This window comes from Dermacentor andersoni, chromosome 4 (genome assembly GCF_023375885.2).
Source record: "Dermacentor andersoni chromosome 4, qqDerAnde1_hic_scaffold, whole genome shotgun sequence".
In the NCBI taxonomy this organism is placed as follows: domain Eukaryota; kingdom Metazoa; phylum Arthropoda; class Arachnida; order Ixodida; family Ixodidae; genus Dermacentor; species Dermacentor andersoni.
In genome coordinates this window covers 32,881,111-32,903,682 of record NC_092817.1, presented here as the reverse complement: position 1 = coordinate 32,903,682, position 22,572 = coordinate 32,881,111, and the positions used below count along the sequence as shown (strand labels likewise).

The following is a 22,572-nucleotide window of genomic DNA, read 5'->3' as shown; positions in this document are numbered from 1 at the left end:
ACAATCGAGTAAATAAATAACAATAAAAAAGAAAAAACACCGAAACGACAAAGGAAAGGATGAGAACAAGAAATTTCGCGCCGAAGCAACGATCCATTGCCACCGTTGCTCCTGCAGATGAGGCTTTGCGGGGAATAATTAGAACCGTATCGCCGGCACGTTTTCGCCGGTATTTGAGCCCCCCACCCTGCAACAATTCTTCTTCGACATTCTTCGGAAGCTTTGGCCATCCCACACATGCGAAGGGTGTTGCCTATTTTGCTCTGAAAACACGCATAAGACGGAGAAGCACTATCAGCGACGCAACAAACTACGGCGTGCTACGGCGCGCGGCTCGCTCCTCTCCCGTGCGTTCTGCGCAAGGCCGCCACCAGTGGCGCGGCCATCGGCGTGCACGCCGCGTATAGCCTTTCTCCAAGCCACTGGGCTGGGCGTACGGCTTTAGGGATGCCACAACGCTGTGAACTTATATATACGCACCTCTTCCTCATATCATCATCATCATCATCATCATCATCATCATTCATCAGCCATTTTTCTCCCCGCCCCTTTTCCCCAGTGTAGAGTATACCAGGCCAGAGCAAGGTATAGCTCAGGCCAACCTCTCTGCCTTTCTGTAATTCTCTCTCTCCCCCTCTCTTCATTGCGCAGCTCTTTAAAGCGTTGGCGTGAGAGACGTTCATTCAAAAGCGGCACATACCTAGTGAACTTGTGCCGCAGCCTGCTGAAGCGTCGGGTTGCTGTCCTTGAGGAACCCGTGTGACGTGGCTTCGATTCCGCCCAGTATCAGGTAGATTTAAAGGATCCTTTCTGTCATTGTAGAGCGGCACACACCTGCGCTTGCACATTACCCAGATATCCAAGTTGGCATTAAAGAGGTTCACTGAAGACAAACACAGACCGATCGGCACAAGTCGGCAGTTCCAAGTCGGCGTCAATGAGTTTCATTGAAGAGCGGTACATGCCCAGTCCCGCATCCTCAGTGACCCACATCGGCGTGAAAGAGGCTCGTTGAAGAGCGGCAGGTATGCTCACATATTACCACATACTCAGTGACCCAAGTTGGTACGACGGTTGATTTTGTTTTGAACCCTGTGCCCTCAGCACAGCAGCCCGGTGGTCTAAACATTCGACCTTAGACTACGTGATGTGACCCAGGCCGGCGCGAGAACGGTTAGATACATACATTATCATCAGTTTATATTGATGTCCACTGCAAGACGAAGGCCTCTCTCGGCGATCTCCAATTACTCCTGTCTTGCGCTACCTGATTTCTTAATTTCGTCACCCCATCTATTTTTCTGCATCCTCGACGGCGCCTCCTTTCCCTGGGCACCCATTCTGTAACTCTAACGGCCCACCGGTTATCTTCCCTACGTATTACATGGCCCGCCCAACTTTTTTTTTCTTTTCATATCAACTAGAATACCGGGTATCGCCGTTTCCTCTCTAATCCACACCACTCGCCTCCTCTTTTTTTAACGCTACGCATAACATTTTCCATTCCATCGCTCTTCGCGTGGTCCTTGACTTGTTCTCGATCTTCTTTGTTCAGCTCCAAATTTATGCCCCATTTGTTAGCACCGGCAGCATGCAATGATTGCACACTCCTCTTTTCAGTGACAGAAGTAAGCTTCCAGTCAGGATTTGGTAATGGCTGCCGTATGCACTCCAACCCATTTTTATTCTTCTATAAGTTTCCTTCTCATGATCAGGGTCCCCTGTGAGTAATTAACATAGATAAATGTACTCCTGCATAGACCCTAGAGGCTGTCTAGTGATCAAGAATTCTCTTTCCCTTGTCAGGCTATTGAACGTTATCTTTGTCTACTGCATATTATTCTTCAACCCTACTATTGCACTTTCTCGGTAAGTGCGCGATCCTTTGCTGCAATTCATCCCCAGTGTTGATGAACAGGACAACGTCATCTGCAAACCGAAGGTTGTTGAGATATTCGCCGTCGATTCTCACTCCTAAGCCTTCTCAATCTAATAGCCTAAATAATTCTTCTAAGCATGTAGTGAATAGCATTGGAAAGATTGCGTCCTCTCGCCTTACCCATTTCTTGATAGGTAATTTTCTACTTTAGTAGCAAAGTAGGTGTGGAATCTTTGTAGATATTTCCCAAGATAATCACATATGCGTATACTGTACTCAATGATTATGCAATACCTTCATGACTGTTTGTATTTTATTATATCAAATTCCTTTTCATAATCTATGAAAGTGGTAGAGAAAGATTGATTGTACTTCGCAGATTTCTCAGTTACCTGGTTATCTAAAACACAGTTAACCCCCGGAAAGTCCGCGAAGCGCCTTAAGAATGCGAACGCATTAAAAAAGGCATCGCTGAGAATTTGCACATTTTCTGTGGACTAACAGTGAAGAGAGGCTACATAATGTATAGTCTAGAAACACAAACAGATATTTGTATCGTAACAATATTCAAGGTTTATACGAAACAACAAGACTAGCATGTCAATTAACCCTCGAGAGTGGTAGAATATTCTTTTAAAACGGTTTTTATAAAGCCGGGGGTAGGGTTTATCTGGTAAGCGCCACCTGCCCTCATAAACAGCTAGCATCCCGATCAGCTCAGTTTGACAGAGCGACTGCCCTGGTCAGGCGGTGGTCCCGGGTTCGACTCCCGGGCAATTAACTTTTCGAAGAAATCAGAACATCTTCTCTCTGATAAATTCTTACATATATCTCTCGTAGCAATATGCTATACTACCAGGTGTTTGGAAACATCACCGTCCGAAAATACGATAGCAAACGAGGACACAGCAATTCGAGCTGTGGATACCGTTTTTGTTGATACCCGTAAGGGTGCTCCACTTGACTTGGGCCAAACATTAAAAATATGCAACTGCTACGTAGCTGGACAGAACCAAGGTAATGTTGTTTGCCGTCGCTTGTGGATACTCAGATTATTTTTTTTATTCCGCATAATTAGATAATTCGTCTTAATTAATTCTCAATTAATATAGTTAGATGAAAGTGTCAGTGAGAAAACTGTAGAGCAACATGAAAATAATTAAGTGCCCTTCCACTCTGTGAAGAAGGATGATGAGCGAAGCTGTGTATGTGGGCCCCTTAAGGGCGAACTGCACCTCCGCCGCGGGTCGGCCCGACATTGCACTATTTTCGGGATCGATCCACGTATGAAAAATTGTTGGTCTATGTCCACGGAGACGAGATCCGTCAGAACCTAGCCGCGAACAGCTTCGCTGTAAAACTCCCGATACAGATTTCTGTTACTCAGTACGTACTACATAAAAGTATTTTTCCGAGCGTGAAAGGTGCCCGCGAATGCACGCATAATTGCTGCGCGACTTGCTGCTGGAGGCACTTATGCAGCACGTATTGAGCAACAGAAAGCTGAACCGGAAGTTTCTCATGTTGCTTTATGATTTTCTGACTGACACTTTTCATCTGACTATAATAATTGGGAAATTGATTGTTCAATTAATTCAGACTAATTATCTAATTAGATGGAATGCAAGAAAATTATCTGAGTATCTCCAAGCGGCGGTAAACGACATTACCTTGGTTCTCTCCAGCTACGTAGCATTTGCATATATTTAACGTTTGGCCCAAGTTAAGTGAAACACTCTGTATACCCGTCGCGTTCCGTCATAGATGTTAAAGAGGCACTAAATAATACATTAATCAAGGTTCTTAACTGTATTGTTATAAATATATATATCCATACAGATGAAACCCTGATTTATATACATATGAACCTTGTATGCATATCTATACAGATGAAACCTTGCTTTATCTATACATCTAAAGCATTCGGTAAGGTGTGTCACAAGCTATTGCTTCACAAACTAAACCAACTTAACATTGACTGTAACCTTTTGAAATGGATTGAGTGTTTTCTTCTCAACCGCTCGCAATTTGCTTGTGCTAACGGCATTAACTCCTGTTTTACAGAGGTTCGTTCAGGTGTTCCACAGGGTTCCTTCCTTGGGCCTCTATTGTTCCTTATCTACATTAATGATCTTCCCTCGCTTATCAATTCCCATATCCATCTGTTCGCTGATGATTGCGTCATTTTCAGAGAAATTGCCAATGCCAATGATATTGAATTAAAGTGAAAAGTTGGGAGAGTTGGTATACATTCATAATGGGAACACGCGAACAAGACGACGACGAAGTGAAAGGACACAAGACGAGCGCTCGTCCTGTGTCCTTGCACTCCGTCGTCGTCTTGTTCGCACTGTTCCCATTATGAAGATATTGAATTACTTCAGTCGGACCTTACCAATATAGGGAACTGGTGCAATGAATGGTTAATGGAGCTAAATATTAACGAATGCAACGCCATGCGTGTGTCTAAGAAAGCATCTACCATGCCGTCGTACTACATTGACAACATGTCGTTGGAATCAGTTTCTTCATATAAATATCTTGGTGTTTACATCACTTCTAACTTCAGCTGGTCTCTTCATACTGAGAGCATAATTAAATACGCTAATCGCATGCTTGGCTACCTACGTCGCAACTTTTTCAACGTACCTACTAATTTGAAACTTTTGTTATATAAAACTTTAGTACGACCCAAACTCGAATACGCGACTCCAGCATGGGACCCCGCTCATGAAAACCTAATCACTGACCTCGAAATGGTTCAAAATAACTCTACGTTTTATTCTTGCTAACTGCAACCGCACAGCGAGTATAACTAACATGAAATCTAATCTTTGCCTCCCATCGCTGGCATCTCTCAGAAAAGTGTCTCGTATTGCCCTCTTCCACAAGTTGTACCATCATCATACTCTACGATATCACCTCATCCCCCATCCAGTTTATGTATCCCGTCGCATTGATCATCGGTACAAAGTCGGCATTTTGTCATGCAACACTAAAAGTTTTTCACAATCATTCCTGCCGCGAACCTCACGTGACTGGAACCATCTTCACGCTGAAGTTGTAGGCCTTACTAATTATGAACAGTTCCGTGAAGCCTTAGCTAATATTGTACCTATATACAGGTGCTATATAAACACTCATGTGAGCAACTGTATTTGTCTTCTTCATTCTTTTGTATTTACCACTCCCCCTCTGTAATGCCCTTGGCCCTGAGGGGTATAATAAATGAAATGAATGAAAAGAAATGTATAGTTGAGCTGCATTAGTAAATTAGCTTTCCAAGACACAAAACAAGTCATTCTTATATTGTGAGAAGTGACTTGGTAAGGCCAGAAAAGACCAAAAAATACGGGTGCCGGTGGGTGGTGACAGTGCAAGTTCACGCACCACCGTGACGTCATAAATGTTACCAATGTCTACTCGGAATCATCTTTGTTTTGTTGCCTTTTCTTTCTTCCTTTTGTTTTTTAATTCGTTAGGGTAAACTACATCGGTAAACTACAAAGGCGTCAAAGACTGAACTTAGCAAGTTTCGGGAACATTTTTACAGGGCCACAACGGACAAAATACCTGAAAGTACTCTAAATCCCGTGACGTCACATTGTCGTAACTGCGCTAGGGCTTCGGCAGGCGCGGAATTCCAATCGAAGTTTGCCCTTCATTTTCTATTCTTGTAAGTAAACCTCTTACCACGAAATGAACGAAAGTCGAGTCAGCAAAGCTTCAAATCGGGATAGTTGGTGAAGTTCCATCTTTTCTTGGCTAGCGTGAGGAAACCATTTCAGCAAGGACGAACACAAACGAGTGAGACTGAGCAGGTGAAGCGCAGGTGAAGCGCAAGACTGAACAAACAGGTGCACTTCACCAGCGCTTCACCGGCTCAGTCTCGCTTGTTTGTGTTCATTCTTGTTCAAGAACAAGTGAAAACACATCACAGATGTGAAGCACCGGCAGGTGAAGCAGGTAAATTACAGCGGAAGGACTACGCGGTATACACATGAAATTTCAATGCCTGCGTGCAGTCTCGAATCGCCTTTCAGAGCTGACCATTTCATTTACAACGTCACGTACCAGCTTTGTACTTACCCCCAAAAATACTCGCTCTCTGATTCTACGCTCCGGTTTGTATTGCTATTTGCATTCGGTCAGTCGAACGCAAAAAGAATTTGGTCGAAATTAGTAGGTGCTTCAGTCAAAAAGTGAAACCGCTTGTTTGCGACGTAGGAATATATGCTTTTTTTTTTTTTGAGAAAGGCGACGCCGCTTGTCCTGCTCCTCTGCTGTCGAGACGTAAGGGTCAGCTACGTATACGTCAACGCACTAGTTTCCAGAGAAAACCCATTGGTGCTAACTTATGGAGCGTTCCACCGTGTACTCTGACAGACACACCAGTCACCCTACCTTTTCTTTTTTGTGATTTGTCATGTATGCGCACTCCTTAGTGAACTGTACATCGTATAAGTCATTTCACCCTCACCATGCTACCTGTCTTATTGGCCTCCCTATCTCTAGTCCCCCTTCAAATAAGCATGTAGAACCCGCCGCGGTGTCTCAGCAGCTCTAATTCTCCATTTCCATTAGGGCTGCTGCAAGGCACATGACGACATGGTCACATCATAGCAGCGGGGGGGCAGCATAAGTAAATTTTTAGAGTTGACCGACCCCCTGGCTTCTCGCCTCCCTGACCTTTCGACACGTTTTATTCAAATGTGTGCGTTGTGAATTACGCCCCGTTTCAGATTCGTCCTCGCCAATATTCGTCAGTTGTGTTACTGGATGTATTGTGACGGACTTCAGGTACTACCGCACTTGACAGGTGGCGCTAGGGCGGAGCAGTTTCCGACTGATTTTGCAAGAACAGGGCCCGCCTGCAGCAAGCAACGCTCCTCCCTTTCCTCCTTTAGCCCGTTCTTCAATAAAGCATGTCTCCCCCTTACTTCCGTAATGAACGCTGTTGTGCTAGCAATCGGCGATCACCACCATGCCAAAGTGTAAAACGGCCACAACGCCACCATCATCAATTGCGTGTCGGGACAATATTTGTGTAAATGGCTTAGTAAGTCTGGCATTGCACTGACCGGTATTCCGGACACCTTGTGCGGGTGAAGTTAACTAGAAGGCAGCCTCGCAACGAGATTAACTACGTATACGATGAGAAAGATGAAGTTACAACTAGCATCATTGGTTTTCATCTGCTGCTAAACACCTTAGACATCATTTAGTAACATTTGTCATAATGAGCGCCATGATGAGCAGTGGTAATAAGTTGAGAGTGCGACTCCTGCATGGGCGCTCCTTCACTCTTGTATTATCATGTGTAAAGACTAGGATAGGAAAACGTTGCATCATGAAGAATATGCGGTCTATCTTCGGGCTCTTCCCGAGTTTCCTCAAGAACGCACAGATGGCTTCACGCCATAGCTTGCTTGTTCTTGTGTGACATGCACGCGGTGTTTGCGCGCATTGCTTGTCACAGTCCCACACGCCGCTGTGTTTGTCGAAGAGATGCTCGCGCAGAAAAACGTTTTCGGTACACTTTTTTCATGCTAAGTCCTCACGCACCAATACCACCGCGTCGTGGATAGGTCAAAAAATCAAAAATCAGAACAAGCAAACAAAACAAGAACGACAGAACATTAAGATACCGAGGCGCAAACTGAGGACCAGCTTCACTCGACATGCCGGCACAGCACTGTCGGCCCTGTAGACGACGGGGATCGTTCCCCACTGGGAACATTTCTCTCCGTATCCGACGTTTTCCAGCGCGCCTTGTCGGAGCCCGTGCTTTGGGCGCCGTTTGTAGTGATGCTCAGGTTGTAAGGTTTCACCAGTCACTGGGGATGCTTCAGCCCCAGGCCAGTCTTAGAAGGACCGGCCATTGAATAGGACAGATGACTGCACCCCAGCTCGGTACGCATATGTCTGGCTTCCTGCTTCTGTGTACGACTCGGGGCACGTACTATAGTAGCACTTCGCGTACTTGCGCAAGACGAGCGCACCGATATAGCCGAGCGAAGCCACCAGTAGGACGCCGTCACACATTCTCTCCCTCTCGGTTCGCAGGGCGTGCAGCCGCGGTCGCAGATGGACTCCCTGCACCGGCGGCCGTACGCGAGCTCCGAGTCATGGCCCGAGAGCCCACCGGAGCCGGCGCCCGCAGTGCCGCCCCGCAACGCGTACGCCGAGCCGCCCAGCTACAGCGAGACCACAGGCCCCATGGTGCCGCCGGCCGCGAGCCGTGTCAACCCGCAGCTCATCATCGAGGCACCTCCAGCCGCCTCCACTTCCCTCGCGGCCGCGCTCACCCAGCGGCTAAGGCCGCGCAGCGGCTGGCAGTGGGCCTGCCTGGCGCTGGCCGCCCTCGCGGCTACCCTGGCCGCGGCGCTTGCCTACGTGGCCGCCGCCGGACCTGCAGCCAAGCCTTGCGTGCTGCTGGACGCGGCGGCCGAGAGCCTGTCCGCTTCCGCGCCGCCTCCGCCACACCTGCACAACAACAACAACCAGCAGCAACAGCAACACAACCAGCAGCAGCACAATCAACAGCACCAGCATAATCAGCAGCAACCTGCCGCGCGGGAGCCGTGCCGGCCGCCCGCGCAGGCTGACGCATACACCGAGGTGGAGCTGGGCGCCCGCCTCACCCATCACCTGGAGGCGCACGACGCTTGGAACGTGCGCTTCGAGCAGCCCGAGGCCGCGTTCGTGCGTTTCAACGTGACCGCGCCGCAGGGCGCTCGGCTCGCCCTGCTGGCCAGGCGTAACGAGCCGCCATCGCTGACCGCCCGCGACGTGGCCGAAGTGGTGGCCACAGCAGGGGGACACCGGTCGGCAGTCGTGAGTGCACGGCCCATGCCGCTCCGTCGTGTAACCAGCGTGTTCATGTCTTCTGCAGCGGTATCACTGGTATAGCCTGACGTCGTAAACATGTAGCTTTAGAATAGAATACACTAACACTTCCTGTAGTCGAGGGTTAGAGCAGATCGGTACAGTACACGACAAGAACTTCAGTGCACTGTTGTATGCTGGACTAAGGTAATGGGACCCAAGAGTGATTCTAACGGAAGCGAGCCTAACCATCCATACTGGTTATGGAGAGAACATGAAGGAAATCCTGACATACATATATTGTTTAAAATCAGCTTCGAAAAAGAAAAATTATAAAATGCCAGCGAAGCAGAACCTGCTGTGCCACCGGCTAGCAATTGGAGCTGGTAGCCCGCCTGTCTTTGAGCTACGCAGATTACCATAGCGACAAGTCATAGGAATCATAGAAATGAGCCCTAAGAACAACTCGCTGCAAATACCGAGTGACACAACAGCTACAGGTGTTAAAGGTATACCATCAAGATACGGCAGTGACGACCCTCTTATCCCTTTTCTAATGCGACTAGCTCGTAGCTATATGACGCATGACTATTTAAACACCTCAGCCAAACGAAGTTCCGTGAAAATTCGCAATGTGGGAAAACGTTCAGGAAGAAGAAGCTTCCATCCATGTGATCTGCGAGAAACTCTGTAAACAGTACACATGAAGCAAGTTTCTAAAAGATAAAACTGCTTCTGTGGTTCCGCATCGCCATTTCGCGTCACTCACCGTCAACGAGAACAGATCGCGTATATAATTAGACAACAGTTGGAGACGAGTGTCGTGTGTATTTCCGCAACGATGTTTTCCTCAACCTTGCAAGATGTATGCTTTCAGCTGAATGTTCAAGTGACAGCTGTGCCTGTTTGCTTCCCTGTTTTCATTCTGGTTATTTCGACCCCACTACAATAATGCCCAGCTGGGCGATGCAGGTTCCTGAATAATTAATAAAGAAATATTCACGCAAAAGACACTGTGGCTAAACAAGGTTGTGTGAATGCAGGGCGTTAGAACGATCGAGAGGACATGATACGAAGAACTAGCTCTAAAACGTCGTCTGCACCAAGACACGCGAGTGGTCTCATGCATGCGTAACCAGCGCGCGGCTAACTATGTGCCACGCGCCTGCGCGCTGCCTGCTCGCAGCTGGAAGAGGTTGACCTGATTCATTTCCTGGAACCCGGCACGTGGTTCCTGTCGCTGATCAACGACGACCCGCTACCGGTGTCGCTAGCCCTGCAGCCGGCTATTGCCCGGGACGTGCCGACCAGCTGCCCCAGCCAGTGCCACGGCCACGGCAGCTGCCGCCTGGGACAGTGCCACTGCTTCCCGGGGTACATCGGGCTGGACTGCGCGGACAGCGTTTGCCCCGTGCTCTGCAGCGGCCACGGCCGCCTCGTCCAGGGGCGCTGCCGCTGCGAGCCCGGATGGAAAGGCGCCGAGTGCGCCGTGCGTGACGACCTCTGCGAGCTGCCCGACTGTTCGGGACACGGCCGGTGCGTGCGCGGCCGGTGCATCTGCGAGCCAGGATTCGGCGGCGACAACTGCGAGCGGCCCGACTGCCCAGACCCGGAGTGCGGCTCCCGCGGCGCCTGCGTCCAGGGCCGCTGCTGGTGCAAGCCCGGGTGGCGCGGTGCGAACTGCAGCGACGCCGACGAGCGGCTCAGCCGCTGCCTGCCGGACTGCTCGGCGCACGGCGTTTACGACCTGGAGCGCGAGTCATGCGTCTGCTTCGAACAGTGGACTGGCGACGACTGCAGCCGGGGTGCGTGTCCACGCGCTCAGAGCGATGCCCGCGTGCGCTTAGCGCAACGTATTTTAAAGCTTTCGATGCCTCTTTCGCCCGTTTCCGTGGTTGGCTCTCGGTGGTCGGACTTACCGCCGATACAGAGGTGCCGATGCAAAGGGTGCGCGCGCTTCCGCAGCCGAGTGACCAACTTGCAAGGCGCGTTCTTTGCCGGGGGGGGGGGGGGGGGGGGCTGAAAGTTTAGATGTTAGTGTGGAGTGGTCGGGCGGAACCAAAGGTCGGTGCACTGTCGTGCTACCTTGCCCGACTGCCCTAGAATCTAATGGGGATTCTCCCGAGTAACCGGCGGTGATTTTGACGTCACCGCTTTCGTCACGCCTAGTCAAATAGCATGTCGTTATAAAGCAGAATCTCCTCTCCTCCCGCCAGCCTCTCTCCTAGTGGCGGCTGCAAAAGAGGGCTTCGCTGGGAGAGGAGGATGGCAGCTGCCTTCCACATCGGCGGTCACATCGCTGGAGACAACACACATATGACGAATCGACTTATACGTATATAAAGCCACCTATACTACCGCCACAGATGTGCTGGTTAACGGCTCTGTTCCCGCCCACATTACGTAATGAAACGATGAGCGCTACGTAAGTATCATCACTGTAGCAAATATACTCCATAGCATAAGCGATTAGCTTTATAGAAGCGCTAGGCTGTTCGCTTAGGTTTAGAATCACCGTCGATGGTTTCCACACAATGGATTAGTTCAACTTTCCGTCTTCACACGCAGCCAAGTGTGAACTGGACTGCGGATCCCGGGGCCGCTGTGAAGAAGGTCACTGCACTTGCGAGCCGGGCTGGACTGGCGGTCGGTGCGAGCTGCGCGAGTGTGACCAGCGCTGCTTGCAACACGGCCAGTGTAACAACGGTACCTGCGTGTGCATCCAGGGATGGATGGGCCAGCATTGCACGTTAGGTACACCTCCATGGAGGCGCGCGCGCGAATACGCAGAAGCTGTACACAGGCCATTATCCTCGCAGACGGCTGCCCCGAGGGCTGCCACAGCCACGGCCAGTGCGTTCGCGACGGTGAGCGCTGGCGTTGCGCCTGCCTGGCCGGCTGGGCAGGTCGCGACTGCAGCGTGCCGCAGGAGACGCAGTGCAGCGACAAGGCGGACAACGACAAGGATGGCCTGGTGGACTGTGCCGACAGCGAGTGCTGCTACCGGCCCGAGTGCAGCGAGAGCCTGCTCTGCCTTTCATCGCCGGAGCCGCAGGACATCCTGCTGCGCAAGCAACCACCTGCCGTGACGGCGTCCTTTTACCAGCGCATGAAGTTCCTGATCGAGGAGGACAGCGTGCAGAGCTACTCGCACCGCGACGAGTACTCCGAGAGGTCAGTGCGCGAGCGCCCGTCTGTCTGTCTCGTCCCTGTGGTGGTCACACGGAGTCTCTGTGTCTGTCCCTGTGTGTTGTGTGCGGCGGCGCGCCGCCAGCGTGCCGCGCCCTGACTGTTGGCTTGTCCCCTCCCCCCTCGCAGCCAGTTCTGGAGCGCCTTCGCCAAGAGGTGAGTGCGCGCCCGCGGGGCTGCCGTCTGGCTGGTGTCCTGTCCTGTCTCTGTCTCGCTCCGTGTTGACCCCATAGACCCCCAGCTCGCCTGCCGCTGGGGGCGCGTGTGTCTCTTGTCCACCCTAACCCCTAAAACCCCACCCCGGCATCAGCCAGGGCCCGCGGGCGTCTTACACTGGCGCGCCCTTTCCAGCCGAGTGTCAGTGATTCGCGGGAGGGTCACCGGCAAGGAAGGCAATGGTATCGTCGGCATCCGCGTCAGCGTCGCCACGGACCCGCAGTTCGGCTTCACGCTGACTCGCAACGACGGATGGTGAGCGGCGAAGCAACGCGCGCGCACACGCCGGTTCTCCGCGGTGACGACGGACCTCCTTCGAACTGCGCAGGTTCGACATCTTGGTCAACGGCGGCGGCGCAGTGACGCTACAGTTCCAGCGCAACCCGTTCCATCCCATAAAGCGCACTGTGCTCGTTCCTTGGAACACCATTGTGGTCATGGGCCACGTGGAGATGGCGGTGCTGGGGGGCGAGCCGGCCGAAGAGGGCGGTCGCCGACTACAGCAGGCCGCCTGCGAGGCGCACTCGTACCAGCGCATGCAGCCTGTGCTGTACCAGAGCGCGCGGCCGACCGGCGGTTGCGGCGGGTCGGCCGTGCTGGCCGAGAGTCGCGAGTTGCAGGAGACGCTGCAGGTACCCGGATCCGGGCTGCAGCTCGTGTACCGCAGCGGTCAGGCGCAGGGATACCTGGCCACGCTGCACCTGCGCCTCACGCCGTCAATCATCCCTCAGGAGCTGCGCCTGGTGCACCTGCGCATCGTAGTCGAGGGCATCCTGTTCGAGCGTATCTTCGAGGCAGACCCGGACATCGAGTACACGTTTGCCTGGAACAAGCGCAACGTCTACAAGCAGAAGGTCTACGGGCTGGCGCGTGTGCTCGTCTCATTGGGCTACGAGTACACCTCTTGCGACCAACCCATTTGGAGCACGCAGTCGACCACGCTGCCGGGTCACGACATGGATGTGTCCGAGCTGGGCGGCTGGAACCTGGACGTGCACCACCGGTACAACTTCCAGCAAGGCGTGTTGCAGAAGGGCGACGGGTCGGCGCTGTACCTAGCACAAGCGCCACGTGTCATGGCCCTGCTGGCCGGAACGGGTGAGCCGCGCCCACTACTGTGCAGCGCAGCCGAGTGCAGCGGAGGCCCCGCGCGGCTCCAACGGCTGCTAGCGCCTTCGGCGCTGGCTGCTGGCCCCGACGGCAGCGTCTACCTGGCAGACCTGAACCTGGTGCGGCGCGTGACGCCCGAGGGCCAACTGTACACCGTGCTGCGGCTGCGCGGTGCAGGCGACGCCTCGTGCCAGCTCACGCTCAGCCCCACCGACGGCCACCTGTACGTGTCCGATCCCGAGCGCTACCAGGTGCTGCGCGTCCACTCGCTCGACAAGGTCGACGACCCGGACTCGAACTTCGACGTAGTCGTGGGCAGTGGCGAAAGGTGCCTGCCCCGCGACAACTGCGGCGACGGTAGGCCTGCGCTGGAGGCCAAGCTGGCCTATCCGAAGGGTAAGTAGTATATGTGCAAGGCGACCAACAGCCTAAGATATCACATCTTCGCTCGTCTCGGGCGCAGGGCTGGCCGTTGCTGTAGACAACAGCTTATATGTGGCCGACGGCAGCAGCATCCGTGTCGTTGACAGCCGTGGCATTATCGACACGCTTATCGGCGATCCTCGAGGCCGCCGACGCTGGCGACCGTTTCCGTGCGCCGGAGCGCTGCCCGTGGGCGAGGCCAAGCTGCGGTGGCCCACTGAGCTTGCCATCAATCCGCTCGACAACTCTCTGCACTTCATCGACGACCACATGGTGCTCCGACTGACAGCCGACCAACGGCTCCTCGTGGTGGCCGGCCAACCCGTCTATTGTCCACAGGGCGAACAGGACAGTAACCCGCTGGGCGCCCTAGTGAGCTTTGCGTTCGGCCCCACGGGTGAACTGTACGTGGCCGAAGTGGACGAGACCGACCGTCAAACCGTGCGAGCCCTCGCGCCCGACGGCACGCTCACGCTTTTCGCCGGATGCCATCAGCAGCGTGAGGGCTGCCGTGCGCCGGGCAATGCCACCTTGGCTGTGGAGAGCGAGCTTCGTGCCGTGGCCGCGTTGGCAGCCACCAGCGATGGCGTGGTCCATGTGGCAGACCTGGGGCGCCGGCAGGTGTTCTCAGCGCTGCCCTATCTTCCGGAGCCAGACGAACAGCAGGAGTATCAGATCGCGCAGCCCGACAGCCATGAGCTGTTTGTGTTCAACAAGTACGGCCAGCATGTGGTCACTAGAAGCCTGCTCACCGGAAAAGCCAAGTACACGTTCCTCTACAACGTCAACACCAGTTTCGGCAAGCTCAGCGCTGTTACCGACACGTCCGGAAACAAGGTACAAAGATCACGCTTGCACTATATGAGCTGGCAAGGCTGCATTGTTCTAGGCATGCACATACACTGATTATTCCTTGTCTCTTGCGCAGGTGGCCTTCTTGCGCGACTCGGCCAACAGTCTGCACACAATCGAGACTGCGAGAGGACACAAGTGCCGGGTGCACGTGGCACAAGACAAGCTCCTCGAGTCGTTCGTAGATCCAGACGGGCTGCAGACGCACTTCCTATATGGACCGGGCGGCCTCCTAGCCAGCCGGTACGATGTAACCGGCGCCACCTTCCATTACGCGTACGACGAGGCCGGCCGCCTGAGTCAGCTGGTGACGCCCAGCGGACTTGTGCGTCGATTGTCGTTCTCGTTAGCTCCTTCGGGAGCCGCATCTGTGTCCGTCGGTGACTCGCTCGAGGTGATCACCGTGCGGCCAGGCAGCGTACAGTGCAGCCGAGGGGGCATGGCTGCTGAGACGACAACGACGCGGCCGTACGGCGGCCTGCTCCTTTCGACGCCCTGGAAGGCAGCCGCACTCCTCTGGGAAGCCGGACCACACCGCGTCCTCGAGCACTTGCTACCCGTGCAGGCCGGCATGTTCCCTATGCCGCTGAGCCAGACGCTGCTCTGGGACGGCAAGCCCAGCGACCGCCGGCTCGAGTGGCGCTACGAGCTCAAGCTAGCCAAAGGCGCCATCTCCGCCGTAGAACGCGCGCTCCTGGTGAACGGCAGCCAATACTTGACGGCCGAGTACGATTGGGTGGCAGCACGTGAGATCATTTACAACGGCTCGCGACGACCACTGCTCGTCGTACAGTACGACAGCTTCGCGCGGCCAGTCCAGTGGCTGCCTACGGGAGGTTCACGTCTGCCGCTAAACGCCGCTTACGACCGGTTGGGCCGGCCCAGCGGCTGGCAGCGCGGACCGCTCGCCCAAACGCTTGCCTACGACCGACTGGGCCGCCTTGTAGAGGTGCGAGCGGCCGACGGCAGCGCGCTTCGTTATGCCTACGAGGCCGGAGCCAGTCAACCCAGCCGCGTACTTCTGCCCAGCGGCCGCGCATTCGCCTTCGGATACGATGAGCATGGCGGCCTGGAACACGTGCGCACGCCGCGCGACGGCGCGCGCCACGCCTTCCTACTACTTGCATCGATCGGCTTCTACCGACTCAGTTACACGGCACCCGGAGGGTCGGGCGCCTACGTGCTCCACCTGGACGACCGAGGCCTACCACTGCTGCGCATCTTCCCGGGAGACCGGGGTCGCGTGCTCTACCGCTACAACGCCCTGGCGCAGCCGACCGAAGTCGTGTTCGGCGGAGGCAAGGTGCAGCGCAACTACACAGCCGCCGGCCTAGTACGCGCCGAGAGCTGGAGCGAGGAGGACGTGCAAGTGCGCCACGAGTACTTCTACGACGGGCCTCTGTTGAGCCAGTGCGTGGCACGCTTCTACAGCCAGTTCCAGCTGACCACGGCGCACTTCCAGTACCGCTACGACTCGCGGATGAGGATGCGCGCTCTGGGCGTGCGCGTGGGCACCCTCCAGTTCCCCGAGACCGAGCTAGCCTTTTCGGCGGGAGGCCGCCTCGTGCAGCTGGACGCGTTCCGGATCACACGGGACGGCACTGCCGGCAACATGACGCTCTCGGACGGTACGGCCGCTTTCAGCCGCCACCTGGACACGTTGGGCCGGCTACAGCAATCTACTCTGCGCGTCGGTGACAAGGAGCTCTTCCGCATGGAATTGCAGTACGACACGCGCGGACGAGTTGCTCAGACGCGCACGCTCATGCGGCTAGCCGGAGGTGTCCAGCTACGGACACACAACTTCTCGTACGATGCCGACGGACAGCTGACGGAAATGCTTGGCAAGGACCACTGGCGCTTCAGCTACGACGCCGGCGGCAACATCGTTACCATGCAATACATGGGCAACAAGATCGAGATCTTACACGATGCCGGCGACCACGTGCTTCGCTTCGGCGAGACGCCGTTCGTGGTCGATGGCCGTGGTTTCGTGGTTCAGCGCGGCGAAGAACGCTTCGCGTACAACACGCGGGGCCAGCTGGTACGCGCCCAGCGGCCCCGGCGCGGTCGCTACGAAGTGCGCTACTTCTACGACGCGCGAGGCCGCCTCGCCATGCGCAAGGACCACCTCGGTAACCTGACGCAATTCTTCTACGCCGACCCGGCACGGCCGACGCTCGTCACGCACGTGTACAACAACGCCGACGGCCGTGGCATGACGCTGCTGTACGACGAGCGCGGCTTCCTGGTGCAGCTGCGCGTCAACAGGGACTCTTTTTATGTGGCATGTGACCAGGCGGGCAGCCCGACGCTCGTCTTCGACCGCCACGGAGACGCGCTCAAGGAGGTGTACCGTGGACCGTACGGGCACATCATCTACGACTCGGCGCCCCTGCTGTATGTACCGGTGGACTTCCGCGGCGGCATCCTCGACCCACTCACGGGCTTGGTGCACTTCGGCGAGCGCATCTACGATTCGCTCATGGGCCGCTGGATGACGCCGCAGTGGGACCACGCGCTGCGCCTGCGCGACGTGCGGGACCTGCACCTCTACCAGTTCAACCGCAACGACCCCGTTAACCTGCACCCGGAGCGGCCAGCCGGAGACTCCGACCAGGGTAAGATGGGCCAGTGGGCGAGCACAATGTTGCAAGGGAACGAAGCGACTCGTTTGTCGCACTTCGAGCATTGAGGTGCCGAAAGTCGTAGTAGTATATATTGTCGTTAGATTAAGCTAGCGTGGTTTGGGATTGAGCCTGAATAGATTGAGCTGCCTGTATTCACTTCACAGCCGAAGAGAAAAACACAACCGATGTTCAAGGCTGCAAAGACGCCATCATGGAAACGATCATATACATTAGCATAATAATAGCGCTGATCCCATCCATCTGCGTGCTGAATCTCGAGTGTAAACGGTTTGGGACACTAGTTCACTGCATTAAAATGCATTTCACAGAAACTATCCAATACAGTCAGACACATTGTCGTGTCTGGGTGAGTGCGAATTTCGCCGAAATAAGTGGGCGCCAGATTTGTATGACGTCAACTTAGCTACGTGTGGACCATGGTGGAGACATGTGTTCGTAAACCAGTATGCAAACATTTAAAAGTGTAGTTTTACAAGACAACCAGGCCAACCGTAACTGAAGGTCCTGAGATTTCGAGGAGCGCCTTCATATGTTCTCTATAGTTGCTCAACGTTCTTTAGGTGTCTGCATTCTGGGTTGCAAACAGGGTTCCCCGCGACGGCACGAGGATAAGTTGACGTCGAGAGAGCACAGCGCCCATTTAAACTTGCATTCGGTCAGTCATGACAAAGCGTCCGAGTGTACTGCGTAGCTTCGGTGAAAGCCTTTCTATACGTGGACGAGCGGCCGCAACCGATGACGCGCGAAACACACCCCACACATGCAGGGGACAGGAGCTATTCGAGAGTGATTAACTACTTTCATAATCATGCCTTTGCAGCCTCGAATTTCAGTGGTAGTTTTCGTTATGAACAATTTTCGTTAAATGTGCCAAATGTTGCCGTAGGCGCCCACACGACGACTTTTCGTCGCTTCATTGAATGCTGCCGTCTCAATGTGTGCCAAAATTATGTTTTTCTATTGAATCGGTTGTCAAATGCGAAAATCAGTCTTGCAACGCTTCGCATAGTAGTGGTGCAAAACTGAAAAGTTAATCTCGCTCGTCGTTCACAATTTTGTGCAACCGCCACGCGGTTCGACGGTACCGATAATCCATACTGATATCACATCGGTCAGTGTATGACCACCCCCTGAAAACTCCCGGTCGGAATGGCCAGTCTGCGTTGAATTCATTGAACTAATGAGGCACAGGCCACCTCTTTGACATCTTCGTAAGAAATGTTCGATTATCTATGTCCGTTCCAAACCACCGTTTGCCTGTGCGGTAGACTCCTTGTTAGTTCAGCTGCAGGTGTCTGTTTCCGAACAATTTGCGTGCAGTTCAGCCAAACCAAATCACTAAGTTTTAAGCTCAGAGTGGTTGTTCTTGAAGTGTTGCTGATACTCTCGTACTGCCTCCGTATCGGAAACGCTTACAATGCTGGCGACGCGTTGCGATTCGGTGGAGTGTGCCGTGGGTAAGAAAAAGAACTTTCGGGATCCCGCAGAGCTTCCCGACTGGGTGGAGAGCCAAGGCCTCGGCCTCTCGGGCCTGGGACTGTCCGGCTGGCCGCCGAAGGACGAGCAGCGGCCGATCAGCGACGACTACGACGAGGACGACGAGACGGCGGCCCTGCCGTGGCGACTGCCCGCGGTGTCCGGCACGGCTTGCGCGGCGCGGAGGCGGCTTCGCGGCTTCTCGCAGCTCTCCAGCGTCGAGCCGTCGGCGCTGGGGCGGCGGCGACCGCAGGAAGGGCTGCTGCCGCGCCGGCTGAGCCGGGGCGCGGCGCCGTTCGGCCGCGGCCTCAGCGTGTCGCGCGTGGACGGGCGCGCCGTGGTGCGCTCGGCGGAGCGCGCCGACCCCATACGCCGCGACGTGTTCGTCTCGGTGTTCAACAACTCGCACCTGGTGGACCTGCACCCGGTGCTTCAGGGCCGCGACGCCTTCTACTTCGTCAAGGACAGTGCGTGGCGCTTCCACGAGGACGTGACGCAGCTGCAGCGGCTCGGCGCCGCCGTCAACACGACCGTGCACCAGGGCGACGTGTCGGACGTGCGCCTGCACACGCCGCACGCGGTGCTCAACCTGCGCTACGGGGCGCCGCCCGACCGCGAGCGGCAGCGCATCCTGTGGCACGCCAAGAAGCACGCGCTCAGCCAACGCTGGGCGCACGAGCGCCAGCTGCTGCTCGCCGACGCGCACGGCGCCGCCGCCTGGAGCGACCAGGACAAGGAGCACATCCTGCGCGCCGGCTCGGCGCCCGGTTACCGCGCCGACTACTTCCACCCCGTGGACGCTTACCCGGAACTGGCCGACGACCCGTCCAACCTGGTGTTCCGAAAACTGAGCTGATACGTGACAGCCGTGCGCGATGCTGCCGCTGCAGCCCAACCGAATCATCAACGAAGGCCGCCGTCGCGCCCGCCGCCGGCGCGCGTCGACCGTGTACAGTGCGCGGGGCACACACCCGTGGCCCGCGGAATCAGTGTTGTTGTAACGAACGCTTGCCTCTCATCCGTGCCTGGCGCCGCCGACCCACGAGCCACTGCTGCAGTTTCCCAGAGCTTCTCGAGCGCCCAAACGAGTCGTTTTGTGGCGCGAACAGACTGTGCCCCAATGACGATGCGTGGCGCCGCTACGACGTTCCACGTGCTTCCGCGGGTTGACAACGTCTGCTCCTCGCGCTTGTCTTCAACGTCGCAATAATGTCCATTTCTTATTTCAGAGCTATAAGGAGCGAAGGGGACCGGGAATAAAAGTTGTAATCAGAGCAGCGATGGCTTGGCCCCTGACTTTACTACAGTGAGTGACGTGCTAAGGAAATGCGAACGAGGAAAGGGAAGCCCGAAGACGAAAGACATTTCATTTGATTGATGTGAAATAAAGGTGACCGCTGTTTTTTCCCCGATAAAGAGCGGTGTATTGCACAACTATACGCAATTCATTTTGTGCCTCAGAAGACCGATGACGTTGTCTATTGATGGTTTGTATATTCTCGTTTCATGCAGGCATCGTCCGCGGACGTGCAGAGGTGCACGTCCATAGGTAAAGTGAACTCGCAAGCACATAATTTACATTTTGGCGACACTCGTGGTGCAACTGCCAAGAGAAGCGGCGTGAACGCATTGTGCGCGCGGGCAGAGAGGAACCAGTGTACACCTGCAATCCCGGGCATTTCAATTACTGTAACGATCGATGTACTCCCGTTAAGACAAACTCTAAGGGCCCATGAAAACCTGTTCGTCTAATCAAAGGTTCATCTTTACAGAAGTGATCCCCAGACCTCTAACTCTGCTATTCCCAGCGCACGCAAGTATCCGCAACACAAAACAATAAATGAAACAACAGTATTAAAACCAAAGAGTAGACGTAAAAAGGTACATTTGTAGGCTTGTGCGAATACGAATTTTTTCGGTTCGAAGCGAAGCCGAAGCGAAGCCGAAGCGAATAGTAATTAGAGTCGAAAGCGAATAGTTATAATAGTTATTGGACTTGCATAAAACGTTGACATAAGAACCCAGATGTTTACAAATCTAAAGATGTTGGTTCTTTACTTGTAAAAGAAGGAAACAGATTCATCTCTGGAGTCAGTTTATTTACAAAGTAGCGTTACTGGTTCAGATATATTTCATGCAAATATGCAAGCTACGCATTTTTCACAACTGCAGCTGCACAGCATATTTGTTTACAGGCTCTTTCTCACTGCTGTGATTCAGTCGACTTAAGATTACTTCGTAGTTTAGGGCGGGGAAGGGTTTCGAGTTCGCCAGTCGCGAGTCATCGCGATGCTGTGAAGTGGGACCTTGACGGCGTGACGTCAGCAGTTTATGCCGTGTTGCGCAAATACAGCTTGATTCTTTCCACCTACACGCGAGCTTAACTACTTCCGTTCTATAAGGACAAAAACGAAAATATTTACATCGAGGTGCGAGTTATACGCGAATTCCGGCTTGAGGTGTGGCTGCACGGCAGCGCGAATTTCACCTCAACGTTTGGTTTCACGACAGTATGAGCTACGCTGCCGTGAAACTACCTTTAGGGCAATGTTCTCCTCCGCCATTAGCGATGCCGAAGAGGTGGAGGCAGACAGGGGGAGGGGAGGGGGGGGTGCGGAGTAATAGTGTATATTCGCACAAGCCTAGACATTTATTGTATTCAATGAATGATACAAAGTGTTGCTTTATGTCCTTCTACTTAAGCTGTTGACTTCTTGCTGCTTGCCGGCGCTGTGTAAATATATGTCAGTCATAAAAGTTCATTAAAACAAAGTAATAGAAGTAAATTATTCGGGGTAAATTATGAGCTGTGTCATATGTGAAGCTGGTTCTTGTGGCTTCTGGGTGGTGTCCTCATCTAATTACCGGCCTGAAGAGGCACATCAAAGACTTCCTCAATTATTGTGTCAATGGTGTCATCCTCGTGCGTTTCCACACCACCTGCGATGCTGGAATAGCTGTTTGTTTTTACAGACGAGTCATTTTCTGCTCCTGTATAGCTAGGTGAGCCGCCTTCTCTGAGTTTACCGATTCGTGTATCATTGAGCCGAACAGGAGGCGTCAATGGCGGCTAATTCTTTCTAGCAATTAATTCTAATAACTAGCGGTTTCTTTCTTTTTCTCTCTATCTCGATCTCTCTCTCACACACATTTCTTTTTTAATTTGGTGTACGGGAAAGTAACCAAAAGTTCACACTTTTTTTCTCGTGTCTGGACATTGGCTTAAACAGGCCCGCCTTTATGGAAGTCCACTGTACGTAGCAACAAAAGGGAAATGTGCTCGCGTGACATGGTTACCATGTTCTACCTATAACTGAGGTGGATCCGCATGTGCATCCTGCGCACAGTGTGACGACTCGAACGGTAATTATTACTGATTCTGTCAGTATTACTCAAAAGCAGATGTCATCCCTTCCTAGAAGATGTCGTGGCGAAATCAGTGCAGCTGAAAGCAAATAATTTAAGCTTCCATATTTACGTTCCCGCAACGTAATGTTTTCGCCCATGGGGGCACCTCCCGATATGGCAGCCATGGCTGAAGGTACCACGAACACGTCGACAAGGCAGACGAACACCACGTACAGAGTGCCAAATCATATTTAATGGATACTTTGTTAACACTTACCGCTTGCTTTTGTTCCAAACAATTTTTTTACATATATCTGCATAGCAGATAATGTAATATTCCTTATGCGTGGCCTCTTCAGGAAATGATTTGCATAATGAATCGCTATTTCGACGCCTTTATCTTGAGTCGCTCATGATTCAGACTACGCCACACATTCTGAACAGGAGCGAGGGCAATCTGCCGTTAGTGTATGCGCGCTGCCTACGTCACGTGTTCAAGACTACTTAAACGAGCTGTTCCAACACCTTTGTTTATTTTACCTGTGAACAACGCTCCCGTGTCGGAGCCGAAACGTCTTTTTTTTTCTTTTCTTGTCTTTT

The 22,572-nt window shown here is 53.7% G+C and overlaps 1 protein-coding gene across 2 annotated transcripts in view; it reads left to right on the top strand.

Moving 5' to 3' along the window:
* The window catches only part of LOC126536892 (teneurin-m-like), a 33,951-nt gene extending 13,890 nt beyond the window's left edge, over positions 1-20,061 (top strand). Inside the window, exons 2-11 of one of the 2 annotated variants that reach the window (XM_050183933.3) lie at positions 7,946-8,716; positions 9,894-10,512; positions 11,276-11,461; positions 11,527-11,881; positions 12,026-12,052; positions 12,248-12,367; positions 12,441-13,618; positions 13,686-14,482; positions 14,574-17,118; positions 18,636-20,061. In XM_050183933.3, the coding sequence (XP_050039890.1) occupies positions 7,967-8,716; positions 9,894-10,512; positions 11,276-11,461; positions 11,527-11,881; positions 12,026-12,052; positions 12,248-12,367; positions 12,441-13,618; positions 13,686-14,482; positions 14,574-17,118; positions 18,636-19,480 (7,422 nt within the window). In that variant the 5' untranslated portion in view covers positions 7,946-7,966 and the 3' untranslated portion in view covers positions 19,481-20,061. The remainder of the gene's footprint in view (positions 1-7,945; positions 8,717-9,893; positions 10,513-11,275; positions 11,462-11,526; positions 11,882-12,025; positions 12,053-12,247; positions 12,368-12,440; positions 13,619-13,685; positions 14,483-14,573; positions 17,119-18,635) is intronic. The other variant, XM_050183935.3, reaches the window with a different exon arrangement.
* The last annotated feature ends 2,511 nt before the right edge of the window (positions 20,062-22,572 follow it).